The following is a 13,318-nucleotide window of genomic DNA, read 5'->3' on the forward strand; positions in this document are numbered from 1 at the left end:
ACTGAAAATTCGCTGCCAGCATTAAAATTAACTTCACTCTCCCTGAAGAGTTCTGGTACAGATTCAACCCACAAACATACACTCCAGGAGTAGAAGATGGACCCAGCTTAGAACCAAGAGGATCGCTCATCACTCGAGAGGCACAAGAAATCGTTTTTGTGGGCCCACCTGCCGCTGGTAAAAGTCAATTTTACAAAGACTACATGAGGAGAGAAAGAAATAAAAGACATTATTGTCACGTTAGTAGAGACTTGCTGGGTAGTTGGCAGAAATGTGTCACTGAGTGTAGGGAAGGACTGGTTTCTGGTTACAGTGTAGTTATTGATAATACGAGTCCTGATATTGAGTCAAGGGGTTAATGTGGTTTACATTCCATGCATATTTCCGCCATTCAATATTCAAAATTTATTATGGATTTTGACTGTTACTATGTATAATCATTGTGCATGAAACTGTCTTAGTTTCATTTACTGATTTGCTATGTTAGAGGAGTAATATGTAAAATATTGTTTTTGCTAACGGTCCATTGTCATAACAGCTAGTTTCTCCCTTTGGGTGAAAATAGTTGTGTTGTGTGCATGGTTATAATGTTATTTTTGATTCATGCATTGCATGTGACTGCAGTACTGCTTTGAAACCAAACTAAGTACAAACTAACTGAAATTTAGACAACTGTAATATGTGAGCATCTTATGGTTAAGTTGCTAGGCATAGATATTCTAATATCTATGTGCTAGCATAGATATTAGAGTAAACTCTAATATTTATGGTGCTAGGTAACATTCTCTAGCCACACCTAGCGCTAGGGAGTGGCTTGTACTTATTTCGGAAATGGATGCGGTTGATGTTGTTGCTGACCTCTTCTCTGCTTATTCTTCAGGTGATATTGATCATGTTATTCGTCTGATTGGTGCTGGAGTGTCTCCTTTTACTACCAACGATGAAGGTAACACATTGTTTCACTTGTGTTGTACCAATAATACTGACGGACCGAGAATGCTAGAGCGTCTTTTGATGGTAGTTCCCCTCGTATTTACCTCATTGAGTGTATCATTCCTCTTTGTTAAAAATAATGATGGTAATACTCCACTTCATCTCGCTTGTTTTGATGGAATTATGGAGTGCGTTGAATTATTACTGCCACGTTCACCGCCTGCTGTAAATATATTTGAATTAAGTAACAATGCTGGTTTATCTCCATTGTATTATGCTAGTGAAGCTGGGCATATTGATATAGTAAGATCAGCTATTTTAAAGCATGGTCCATTGAGTATTGATAATATCATTAAATGTATAGACGTTGCTGGTAGTTGGCAAATTATTCAATTGTTATTAAGGAAAATTACACTCAGAGATATGATGGACACGTGTAATAAACATGAACACACTCAACACCTCCTAAGACTCTTTCCTATGGATAACGAATACTTTCAGTTAAGTGATGGAATGACAACTGTACTTCATTTAGCTGCTTTATCAGGTGATTTTACTTTTTTAAATTTAGGCTTCGATATAAACAGTTTAGATAGTGATGGCTATACTCCTCTACACAGAGCTATTGAATATGGTCGTGTATCAATAGCAAAACGTCTTATTAGTCAACCCAACTGCATTTGTGGAACATCAACTAGAAATTACAATGTAACTCCATTACATGATGCTACTAGTGAATTAGGTGACCTATCATTAGTAAAGGTTCTGGTGGAAAGAGGTGTGGATGTTAATATTAGTAACTGTAATGGTTTAACTACATTGCATTGTTCTTGTATTTGGGGTCACTTATCAATTGTGGACTATTTAACATCTCTTCCTCAAATTAATTATACAAGAGATTTTCGGGGTAGAACATGCCTTCATTTTGCAGCAGAATTTGGGCATGTAAATATAGTCAAGTATCTTGTTGAATCATGCAATCATGCTATTAATGTAGAGGATATGTATGGCAATACTCCACTGTATATGGCATGTCTTTATAATTACTTACCAGTAGTAGAGTATTTAACACGACATTCAAATTGTAACATTAATAGTAATAATGAGAGACATCCTTTAATAGGAGCAACAGATAAAGAACATTTAGAAATAGTAAGGCTTTTTATTGAATCTAGTGGCTGTGATATTAATGTTAGAGAAGATGAAACTGGGTCCACTTCATTACATAAAGCATGCTATAATGGATCACTGTCAATAGTAGAATATTTGATATCTAAACCACAGTGTGAGATTGAAGCTATGGACAAAAAAAGGAACCAACCACTTCATTATGCAGCATGTCAAGGACATAAGAAAATAGTTTCAATATTAGGAAAGAAGGTGAGTGAAGATGGTTTATCTAAATGTATAGAATCAGCCAAGCAACTAGCAGAACCAGATATAATGAAACTATTAAATAATCTTTATGAAGATAGAATATCATTAATTGATGCATGTAAATCAAATAATTTAGACATTCTACATCAAATTGTGATCTACAAACAGTACGATGTTAATGCTAAAGGAAGAGATGGCTTCACCCCTTTACATGTGGCTTGTTTTAATGGTAATTTTAAAATTGTTCAATTTCTTACAAGTTGTACTGAAATAACTGAATGCAATATAGAAGCTAAAGACAATGGTCAAAATAGGCCACTGCACTTAGCATGTCAATCTGGAAATGTAGACATTGTACATCATCTTATGATTGATAAACACTGTGATGTTAATGCTAAAAGAAGGGATGGCTTAAGTCCATTACATGTGGCATGTGAAAATAGTCATTTTGAAACTGTTAAAGTTTTAACAAATTATCCGCAATGTAATACTGAAGCTGAAGACGAGTCTAATGACAGACCACTACACAAAGTATGTCAGTCAGGAAATGTGGATATTGTACATCATCTTGTGATTGATAAACACTGTCACGTTAATGCTAAAGGGATGGATGGCTATACACCATTACATTATGCATGTGAAAAGGGTCATTTTGAAATAGTTAAAATTTTAAGTAATCGACGACAATTTGAAGCTAAAGACAAGTCTAATGACAGACCACTACACAAAGCTTGTGAATCTGGAAATGTTGACATTGTACATCATCTTGTGATTGGCAAACACTGTGATGTTAGTGTTACAGGGTCTAATGACTTAACTCCATTACATTATGCATGTAAAAAGGGTCATTTTGAAATTGTTAAAATTCTGACTAATCATCCACAATGTAATATTGAAGCTGAAGATGATTATAATTACAGACCACTACACAAAGCATGTGAATCTGGAATTTTAGACATTGTACGCCATCTTGTGATTGACAAACACTGTGATGTTAACGCTAAAAGGTGGAATGGCTTAACTCCATTACATTATGCATGTGAAAAGGGTCATTTTGAAATTGTTAAAATCCTGACTAATCATCCACAATGTAATATTGAAGCTGAAAACAAATCTAATGACAGACCACTACACAAAGCATTTCAATCAGGAAATTTAGACATTGTATGTCATCTTGTGATTGACAAACACTGTGATGTTAATGCTAAAGGGTGGAATGGCTTAACTCCATTACATTATGCATGTGAAAAGGGTCATTTTGAAATTGTTAAAATCCTGACTAATCATCCACAATGTAATATTGAAGCTGAAGACAAGTCTAATGACAGACCACTACACAAAGCTTGTGAATCTGGAAATGTTGACATTGTACGTCATCTTGTGATTGGCAAACACTGTGATGTTAGTGTTACAGGGTCTAATGACTTAACTCCATTACATTATGCATGTGAAAAGGGTCATTTTGAAATTGTTAAAATCCTGACTAATCATCCACAATGTAATATTGAAGCTGAAGATGATTATAATTACAGACCACTACACAAAGCATGTGAATCTGGAAAATTAGACATTGTACGCCATCTTGTGATTGACAAACACTGTGATGTTAACGCTAAAGGGTGGAATGGCTTAACTCCATTACATTATGCATGTAAAAAGGGTCATTTTGAAATTGTTAAAATCCTGACTAATCATCCACAATGTAATATTGAAGCTGAAGACAAATCTAATGACAGACCACTACACAAAGCATTTCAATCAGGAAATTTAGACATTGTATGTCATCTTGTGATTGACAAACACTGTGATGTTAATGCTAAAGGGAGGAATGGCTTAACTCCATTACATTATGCATGTGAAAAGGGTCATTTTGAAATTGTTAAAATCCTGACTAATCATCCACAATGTAATATTGAAGCTGAAGATGATTATAATTACAGACCACTACACAAAGCATGTGAATCTGGAAATGTAGACATTGTACGCCATCTTGTGATTGACAAAAAAAAACACTGTGATGTTAATGCTAAAGGGGGGAATGGCTTAACCCCATTACATTATGCATGTAAAAAGGGTCATTTTGAAATTGTTAAAATTCTGACTAATCATCCACATTTTAATATCGAAGCTAAGGACAATTCTAATGACAGACCACTACACAAAGCATGTGCATCAAAAAATTTAGACAGTGTACGTCATCTTGTGATTGACAAACACTGTGATGTTAATGCTAAAGGGATGGATGGCTATACACCATTACATTATGCATGTAAAACGGGTCATTTTGAAAATGTTAAAATTCTGACTGATCATCCACAATGTAATATTGAAGCTGAAGATGATTATAATGATAGACCACTACACGAAGCATGTAAATCTATAAATGTTGATATTGTACGTCATCTTGTGATTGATAAACACTGTGACGTTAATGCTAAAGGGAGAAATGGCTATACACCATTACATTATGCATGTAAAGTGGGTCATTTTGAAATTGTTAAAATTTTGACTAATCATCCACAGTGTAATATTGAATCTGAAGATAATAATCTAGAAAAACCACTTCATTTAGCATGTACATGTATATTTAAAAATGTAAACATTGTACGACATCTTTTGATTGATAAACGATGTGATGTTAATGCTAAAGAGAGGAATGGCTATACACCATTACATTATGCATGTGAAGAGAGTCATTTTAAAATTGTTAAAATTCTGACTAATCATCCACAGTGTAATATTGAAGCTGAAAACAAAAACAATAAAAGACCATTACATTTAGCTTTTAGTCATAAACCTCTTACTGAAAGTCAATGGGACATTGCCAGTTATCTTGTTCAAGATAAAGGTTGTAATACTCAGGGGATTGATAAGAAGGCTACTACCTATCTTCATATTCGTCAATCCAGTGGTATAGCATTATTACGTGTTGTTAAGTGTATATTGACAGGTCCTCCTGGTGCTGGGAAGAGTACATTAAAGAAGAGACTCCTCAATCAATCTCTTGATACAGGTCCTTCTCTTAGTACTGGTGTAATTGATGCAGCTGTACAAGTTAATTCATTTCGTAAACTATCACAGCACAATGCAGTAGTGACTACAGAATGGGAGGAACAGGAACTTGATGAAGAAGCTATACTTGATCACTAGGAAACTATTACCAGCAAACAACACATCAAATGAGACTACTAGACTTACTGCACCTCATCAGTCTACTTTATCATTTGAAAATACAGAAGAAACTTCATCATTTAAAAACCAATCAAGATCACCAGAAGAAATAGACCTATCTAATCAATATGATAATGCAAGTGTCATGTCTTCATCTAGTTGCATGCATTCTGAAGTATGTGATGTCACAAGTTACAATGAAGAGAGCTCAAACATGGAGCATGAAAATATAGCCAATTCATGCAGAACACCTGTCAATTGTGAGGTGAAAGAAACGAAAACTGATACTAAAGTGCAGAATAGTGACATTTTAAGTTTATTAGATTATGTAAAGAAGATACCTGAGAGAAAAAGACAAAGAATCGAGAGGAAGCTTGAAGCAAAAGGTGGCAATCACACGATGTTACATATCATTGATACTGGAGGACAGCCTGAGTTTCATGAAATATTACCAGCTCTCATAACTGGCCCGGCTATCAATCTACTGGTATTCAAACTAACTGAAGATTTAAGAAGTCGCTATAAAATAATATATCGAACTTCTGCTGGTGATTCTGAACCTTATGAAACCTCATTGACACATGAAGAAGTGATATTCCGTTCACTAGCAAGTATAGCTTGTTTAAGACAGAACACTATTGGATGGAGTTTTGATGAAGTACCTATTGAAGATAAGTCAGAACCTGTTGCCTTCCTTATTGCTACACACAGGGACCAAGTGGATGAGAATAAAGTGAATGAAGTCAATGAACAACTGCAAACAAAAATTAAAAAGAGTTCAGATTTGTTTAATGAAAACCTTGTACAATTCTCTAAAGAAGAACAAGTCATTTTTCCGCTTGACACGACAAAGGATGAAGAAAAAGTAGAACATCTTCGCTTTTTTCTTCACCAGGTTATATCTCAAAAATTTCAGGAATTAAAAATACCAGCACCTTGGTGTATTTTTAGTTTAAAATTAAGAAAAAGTACAAAAAAACTTTTCCATTATGATTCATGTTTCAACTTAGGTAAAGAGTGTGGTATCCAAGATACTGTAGAGTTTAAAAACGTTTTGTGGTATTTGCATCACAGAGTGGGTATCATCATGCATTATCCTAATGTAGCAGGTTTAGAGGATGTTATTATCACTGATCTTCAACTGGTGTTTGATCGTATCACTAATCTCATCACAACATGCTTCACTTTTGAACAGTCAGGCAGTGCTGCTGTGGGAGAAGAATTCCGTAAAAATGGACGTTTTTCAGAATCACAACTAGATGAGATGTCATCAAGAGAGAAAGGTGATCCTCTTAATACAAAGAAACTAGTAGCACTACTGAAGCATCTTTATATTGTAGCTGGTCCTATGAAAACTAAAGTTGGTCGAAAAACTGTCAAGTATTACTTTATGCCTTGTGCTCTGAAACCAGCAGATGTCGAAAAAGAGGAGAGAAATGGATCAGTTAGTCCAGCTCCTTTATTGATATGTTTTGAGTGCGGGTATACTCCTGTTGGTGTATTCTGTTGTCTAGTAGTGTATCTTCTTGATCAGAAAACAGACCAAGTGTTGGAATGGAAGTTAACTGGTAATGATCAATATCGTAATAGGATTACCTTTCAAGTTGGTCAGTACTATGATACAGTTACCTTAATCAGTTGTGCTACTTATCTTGAAGTTTGGGTTCAACAAATAAAAGGCTCAAAGCTGTCAACAAGTGAATTATTATCATCATTGGACAAAGGAGTAGACATAGTTACACAGTCACTCCATTACACTTACAAGTCAAAGCATATGTTTGGAGTGCAATGTACATGCACTGCAGTACCTCATCCTGCTGTGATTGGCTTTAATGAAGAAGCAACTAAATGTGTGAATGGCAGAATAGTGGAGTTTAATGAGAAGCAATTGTACTGGTCCACTAAGGTAATTCAATAATCATACATCATTGCAAAATTATAGTTGTATTTATAATTAAATGTGGATGAATAGGTTGTTAAGCTGAACAACACAACACAAAATACAAGCTGTGAAATACCATCTCAAACTGGTAATCAACAAACTTTACATGTTTAACAATTTATCATCTCATAGAATCCCACGTTCCTAAAAGTTTTTCATTCCATGACACAGCTGCAATAGATACAGAAGGTTGCTACTATGATTTGATTTTAATATTTGTTTACATTTTGTCTTTTAGTTTGTCCTAGAGACTTGTTTCGTCAATGCTCAGCTGATATTACCCATTGTGTTTCGTTAGATGTAGTACGTGTTGCTGATAGACTGTTTGCTGCAAAAGTGATACCTGAAGCATTAAGAAATGAAATCTCCAGTTTAACAGGTTTAGATGACTATAGAAAAGCCAACAAAATGATGGTTCACATTCAAAATATCCTCAGTTCTTATTCAAATCCCACTGAGTATCTTACTGATGTGTGCTATGCATTGCTCCTAATAGACAATGAAACACTTAAGCACATTCTTAATAGTATATTAAAGGAGTTGGGAAAACCTCAAGGTAAATACAAATAATTAAACCTATGTTTTACACATTATTATATTCTATATAGAAAGCAAAGAGGATATGAGTAAAAGCTCTAATTTAAAAAGACCAAGAGCAGCACAGGGTACATGTACATTGTACATCATTATTGATTTATTATTACAATTTATAGAAAATGCATCTGCCAGCAAGAGGTTTGAGATAGACACTGAAGGTTCTTACCACAGCACAAAAAGCACTTTTGTTAAAGAACAGTCCTCTGGTAGTAGAATTTTACAAAATGAAAGAAGAGGACGAAAGAGACAGATAGAAGACATTTCTCCTGGAGAACTTACTGACTATAAAATCAAAAAGGCAAAAAGTCAAAGCTCAGAAATTATCAGTTTATTGTCTGATGATGATGATGTCCTAATACTTGATTCTCCTCCTCCCTCTCCTTCAGATAAAGGACATGGTAAAAGATCAATTGGAAATAAACCACACAGAAGAAAAACTGGTTCCAAAAAATAATGTAAGCAAGGAACATTCACATCAACCAGCTTTTACTTATAGGTGCTAATCAGCTTAATTCCACTTGTTAGTATTGAAACATAATACTGAATACTATTTTACTTGGTCTTGGTATTACTTGTATTATTTTCATGATCCTCCATCACTTATTATTACTATGCAATCACGCTTCTTTTTGTCACTCAAAGTTTTTGTTTATAAATCATCATAATATTTTTTATTAAAATATTAAATAGATAAAATATTAAATAGATTATAAATTTTAAATATAACAGTCATTTCACAAATCATTAATTTTCTTGAAAGAGGAACGAACTAAAACAAAAGCAGATATTAAATACGTTATGTCCTCTCTCCCTCTCTTCTCAGGATCCATTACTAGGCTCTCTCTTTTACCTCCACTTCTTGTTACCTCCTCCTCTTGTGGTGTTATTATTAAACACAAACGGTTTGGTGCGTCCAGTAAACACTTCATTGCATACTTGAAGCTAAAATAAATAAAACACATTTTTAATACCGTACAAGATGATTTATTGGCGGAAAATTGGTGGTTCTATGAAGAAATTGCTAATATAACATCCGCCATTTTGTTTCAATCTGAGCATGCTCAATGGCACGTGGCAAAGTCGCCAATATTAAAATTCACCAATTTCTTTCCACAGACAAATTTGCCAAATTTTACTCCCACCAATAAATCATCATGTATGGTAAATCATACATGAAATTATAAACTATGCATTATGTACAGTCTTAATATTTAAAAAACTCACTTTCACATTTTTCTCCATTCGTCCAGCAGCAAGATCAAGGAAAACCTGTCTCAGTTCTTGTTCCTTCCTTAGATCAAATTGTGCCAGTTCGTCGGATAAATCTCTACAAATCATCTTAAGATATCCTTTGGCATCTGAGCAGTTGCTGCTGGCTTGAGCCCATAGAATCATCAAGACCAATGTTCCTCCTTGAGGGTGACTAGCAATTACCGCCATGAGCATTAGTAGCATCTCGTGTTGACTCATCTCTTGACTATCCTCCTCCCCCAGTGCTGCTACCACTGATACTACTCACTCCACTGTTATCAAACACTTTATGCAGTGATTGGGGACATCATGAATACTGTGACTCTGTATAATAATATAAAGATCAATAATTAATACTTACATGAATACCAAGATAATAGCATAATAGTATTTAGGCATTATTCCTTAATATCTGACTCACACAAGGTACATGTACATGTACACACATGAGGTGTATTTACATGTACTTACTGAAGTAACTGCTTCATATATCATTACTTCTTCGTCCCAATACAAGAATCTATCAACAGCTTCCTCTACTCTGGTTAATAAATCCTATTAATAATAAATAATTAATGTTTGGTTTACTACTTCATTGTTGTCAATGTAACAAGAGGAGAGAGAGAGAGAGAGAGAGAGAGAGAGAGAGAGAGAGAGAGAGAGAGAGAGAGAGAGAGAGAGAGAGAGAGAGAGAGAGAGAGAGAGAAAGGGAGAGAGAGCTTACCACTGCTGAGTGAATATAGTTAGCAATAGACTGAAGGTTTTGGACACATAGAGCATCATACCCGTCAAAGGTACTCCGCTCTATCATCTCACCCTAGCCATATCACCTAATGATAGTTTAAAGTATGTATCACTTGAGGCTTTCCCTCTGCAAAGTGATGGAACCAGCCAGACATACATGTAGTATCTACTATAACAAGAAACATATCAGCATTAATACGCATTTTACTATTGTAATAATTATCTCTAATTGTATTTATTAAAATAGAAGCCAATAAGCTAATTAATACTGAACATATTGCATAAAAATGCAATAAAAACATTATACTATATATTTTATACTATACATGTATATTTATCCTTGTACTATAGTAAAGGACTCTGGCCTAATTTTTGAGTAACTTTAAAAATTAGTAAAAAATCCAATTTTGATTGGAATCAGCTCAAACTTGCTACACAACATTAAAGCATGTAAATGTATCAGAAAAGCACATAGTACAGCTATGTATTTGCATAGACCTGGCAATTTGGCAGTTGTAGGTGAACTGTTTGTTTAATGGTGACCACACAATTAATACAAGAACACAAATACACATCAATTTAGGCTACTTTAAACAAAAAGCATTGTTTTTTAAGTATCCACTTTGAACACCGTTTTCATTTCTATAGAGTTCTATCAAGATTTGATAGTTTTCATTCTTTTCTGTGCAAATGAAAGCATAAAACAGGCACAAAACTATACTGATTGCATCCTTTTCATTGCTGTGTAAACGTAGCCTTACACTACATTTATGTAAGCTAGCCAAACCAGACTGAGCTGGCCCTGCTGTACTAACCATGCTGTACTTCAGCTCAGTTTGGTAATTGTCTACCCTATCAAATGAAACTGTGCTGCCCCACTTTAAATATGGCTGGCTCAGTTAAACATGCTAGTGAAAATGTAATATAACACAGTGGACCCCTTTAAGTTTATACATGTAGTTGGTAATTGTACATGCACTACCAGTATATGGCTTGCAAAGTCTGTTGCTATACATGATACTACTAACCAGTACCATATAGCTCCAAATTTTCATCGGTCAAAATTTTCGTCAAATTCGTCAGGTATTTTTGCTTGACAAAATTTTTAACCGACGAAATTTTCGTTCCATGTGAATAGTATGCGGATTAATAACAAAAATTACAAAAATTTTATTGACAAAAATTAATTTTAACAAGAAATTAAGATTTTGACGAAATTTTTGACTGACGAAAATTTGGAGCCATACGGTATTAAGCATGGCTCCTGCTAGTGTCACATCAGGATGAGAGGCAACATCAGGTCTAACTGACAGAGGTGTCTTTAATGGAGACCCTACAACACTCCCTCCCCCTCCTCTTCTATGAGGGGAGGACTGAGGAGGTGTCTTCACTGGTGAGTTAATGAGGTATCTCTGTATCTCCTCTTCAGCAACCTAATAATGGACAATAAGGGATAAACAATTAAACACCCTCATGTACATGTGTACATATATATTAATATGATTATCATAGTATATTTTATTATATGTACATGTGCGTGCATGTACAATGTACATGTATCATTAACATAAAACAGAATTATTCATTAGTAGTTCAAGGATAAATATTACATAGTGGTAGAGAGTGATTCAGTTTTCCTTACATATTTGTGACAATCCTCTCCTACAGTTGGTGGTATGAATATGGCTGCTTCTTTGGCTAATTTGATGACACCACTCAATGGGATTAACTTGGAATAGCCTAGGGAGAGAGAAGGAAGGAGGATAAGAGATAGAGAAATGGAGTTGGGAAAGAAGTGAAAGAGAGGGGACAAAGATATAAAAAGAACAGAGTATATGTATGTACATGTCAATTTCAATTCCCCCTCTCTTTTACACTTTCCTCTCTTATCTATACTCCCACATACACACAAATACGTGTACATGTACATGTACATGTATATGTACACGTGCATATGTAATATACAGACATTATACAGCATTAAAATTTTAGGAAATAGGAGACTTAGCAATAGGCTAAATACAGCATGAGAGAACAAAAGCTGAAAAATGGGAGATTTCAGGAGACCTAGTCCTACATGTAGACCAAAAGTGGGAGACCAAAAGTCTCCTAAACTCCCTCTAGATCTAACAGCATCCATTACAGGCATACATGTACTGTGCTTCCATTTCACCCCCTCCTCTCTCCTCCCTCCTCTACAATCATTTTACCAGATGAAGGGTCAATGGATCCCCGAGCCCTCAGTGCATGAATCTGTAATGAAGTGGCTGGTACTGTTGGTACTCCTAGTCTTGTCCTCTTTTGTAAACTGACTTGACTCCTTTGACTAAATATCTAAAATATAAATACAATATATCATTTTGATGTCCCTTTGATGAACAACAATTTACATGTAAACAACATTTAAAAATAACATACAATAACAATGCACATGTACATTTCATGCAACTTCATGCTTAACAAAATTAATAATAAATAAATAAATAAAAGATTAATATTGTCTCTTCACTTACTTTGGCAACCAGTTCAGCAATGGCTACATAAGGTTCCCCAGAGGGCGGGGTCAGAAGAGTGATGCTCCTCCCATCACCCCAAGGAAGATAATTATAATCCAAATCTAAAATTTAAAAATGTACATTATATACATGTACATGTACATTGTAAGGTGGGTACTAATTTTTTAAAGGCTACTACCACTTACACATGTACATGTATACTAATTTTATTCAATTATATGTATCATACATGAGGATGAACATGTTCATAACACCTTAATTAATATGTACACTGTACATACAGAGTACATGCATGTACCTCACTAAAATTGCTAAAATTATGTACATGTACATGTAATGAGATGAAGGTATAAAAAAAGCAAAGAGAACCAAAAATGTACATGCATACGTGTAGGCTAAATGTATGAGAGCTCCTATCCTTCCTCTTGATCTACAATGTACCAGTGAGTGCCATATAGCGGGTAATTTTGGTGAATTGCTAAATTTTGATGATTGGCAAATTTTAATTTTAATTTTGAAAAAGGCTATCAAAACACCAAATTTGCCAAATTTTATTCCCTCTAAAATTACCCGCTATAATGGTAATTAAGATAACATTACCTTGATCACTGAGTGGTGAGAGTCCAGAGTGTGAGGTCCTCCTCTCCTTCTTCTTATTAGTCCCAAGGTACAGTTTAGTTCCTGAGGGTGACATCATGTCATTGCTGGGTACTGGAGGAGTGGAGGATAGAGACTCTCCAGGAAGAGATGAGTATGAGTCACACTGATTGATAGAGGGATCATCAGG

At 34.8% G+C, this 13,318-nt stretch overlaps 4 protein-coding genes across 5 annotated transcripts; 2 read left to right on the top strand and 2 right to left on the bottom strand.

The window, feature by feature from the left end:
• The first annotated feature begins 831 nt into the window (after positions 1-831).
• LOC100634791 (serine/threonine-protein phosphatase 6 regulatory ankyrin repeat subunit B-like) lies at positions 832-5,347 on the top strand. The gene is made up of 3 exons (XM_020004636.1): positions 832-4,166; positions 5,121-5,281; positions 5,337-5,347. Exons 1-3 carry the CDS (start codon positions 832-834, stop codon positions 5,345-5,347), a joined length of 3,507 nt encoding a protein of 1,168 aa, XP_019860195.1.
• A 68-nt stretch (positions 5,348-5,415) lies between these two features.
• LOC109588473 (uncharacterized) lies at positions 5,416-8,699 on the top strand. Of its 2 annotated transcripts, none has more exons than XR_002188181.1 (6): positions 5,416-7,387; positions 7,454-7,511; positions 7,556-7,612; positions 7,662-7,802; positions 7,861-7,979; positions 8,032-8,063. XR_002188181.1 is itself a non-coding variant. In XM_020004639.1 (6 exons), exons 1-6 carry the CDS (start codon positions 5,435-5,437, stop codon positions 8,472-8,474), a joined length of 2,781 nt encoding a protein of 926 aa, XP_019860198.1. In that variant the 5' UTR covers positions 5,416-5,434; the 3' UTR covers positions 8,475-8,699. The 2 variants fall into 2 exon arrangements, 1 of the variants encoding a protein (XP_019860198.1); XM_020004639.1 differs by adding an exon at positions 8,137-8,699 and having other exon boundaries at positions 7,662-7,979; positions 8,032-8,088.
• Positions 8,700-8,751: 52 nt separating this feature from the next.
• Positions 8,752-10,192, bottom strand: LOC109588471 (uncharacterized). Its single transcript, XM_020004637.1, has 4 exons — positions 9,996-10,192; positions 9,743-9,826; positions 9,245-9,595; positions 8,752-8,962 (listed from the first exon to the last, which is right to left on the bottom strand). The coding sequence occupies exons 3-4, from the start codon at positions 9,488-9,490 to the stop codon at positions 8,867-8,869; spliced, it is 342 nt and encodes a 113-aa protein (XP_019860196.1). The 5' UTR covers positions 9,491-9,595; positions 9,743-9,826; positions 9,996-10,192; the 3' UTR covers positions 8,752-8,866.
• A 231-nt stretch (positions 10,193-10,423) lies between these two features.
• LOC109588472 (uncharacterized) lies at positions 10,424-13,312 on the bottom strand. Its single transcript, XM_020004638.1, has 5 exons — positions 13,132-13,312; positions 12,529-12,632; positions 12,226-12,349; positions 11,658-11,755; positions 10,424-11,448 (listed from the first exon to the last, which is right to left on the bottom strand). The coding sequence occupies exons 1-5, from the start codon at positions 13,226-13,228 to the stop codon at positions 11,095-11,097; spliced, it is 777 nt and encodes a 258-aa protein (XP_019860197.1). The 5' UTR covers positions 13,229-13,312; the 3' UTR covers positions 10,424-11,094.
• Between the last annotated feature and the right edge of the window lie 6 nt (positions 13,313-13,318).

This window comes from Amphimedon queenslandica, unplaced genomic scaffold (assembly GCF_000090795.2).
Source record: "Amphimedon queenslandica unplaced genomic scaffold, v1.1 AMPQUscaffold_12071_Cont13112, whole genome shotgun sequence".
Taxonomy (NCBI): Eukaryota; Metazoa; Porifera; class Demospongiae; order Haplosclerida; family Niphatidae; genus Amphimedon; species Amphimedon queenslandica.

Excerpts from the sequence above, each read along its gene's own strand:
- LOC109588472 (XM_020004638.1), bottom strand. The coding sequence starts at position 13,228 with ATGATGTCACCCTCAGGAACTAAACTGTACCTTGGGACTAATAAGAAG. Across the intron at positions 12,633-13,131 it reads CTCACCACTCAGTGATCAAG|ATTTGGATTATAATTATCTT; the intron begins GTAATGTTATCT and ends TTTAAATTTTAG. Across the intron at positions 12,350-12,528 it reads TTGCTGAACTGGTTGCCAAA|ATATTTAGTCAAAGGAGTCA; the intron begins GTAAGTGAAGAG and ends TTTATATTTTAG.
- LOC100634791 (XM_020004636.1), top strand. The coding sequence starts at position 832 with ATGGATGCGGTTGATGTTGTTGCTGACCTCTTCTCTGCTTATTCTTCA. Across the intron at positions 4,167-5,120 it reads ACTCCATTACATTATGCATG|TCAATGGGACATTGCCAGTT; the intron begins TGAAAAGGGTCA and ends TCTTACTGAAAG.
- LOC109588471 (XM_020004637.1), bottom strand. The coding sequence starts at position 9,490 with ATGAGTCAACACGAGATGCTACTAATGCTCATGGCGGTAATTGCTAGT. Across the intron at positions 8,963-9,244 it reads GAATGGAGAAAAATGTGAAA|CTTCAAGTATGCAATGAAGT; the intron begins GTGAGTTTTTTA and ends TATTTATTTTAG.
- LOC109588473 (XM_020004639.1), top strand. The coding sequence starts at position 5,435 with ATGAAGAAGCTATACTTGATCACTAGGAAACTATTACCAGCAAACAAC. Across the intron at positions 7,613-7,661 it reads AGCTGCAATAGATACAGAAG|TTTGTCCTAGAGACTTGTTT; the intron begins GTTGCTACTATG and ends TTTGTCTTTTAG. Across the intron at positions 8,089-8,136 it reads AAGACCAAGAGCAGCACAGG|AAAATGCATCTGCCAGCAAG; the intron begins GTACATGTACAT and ends TACAATTTATAG.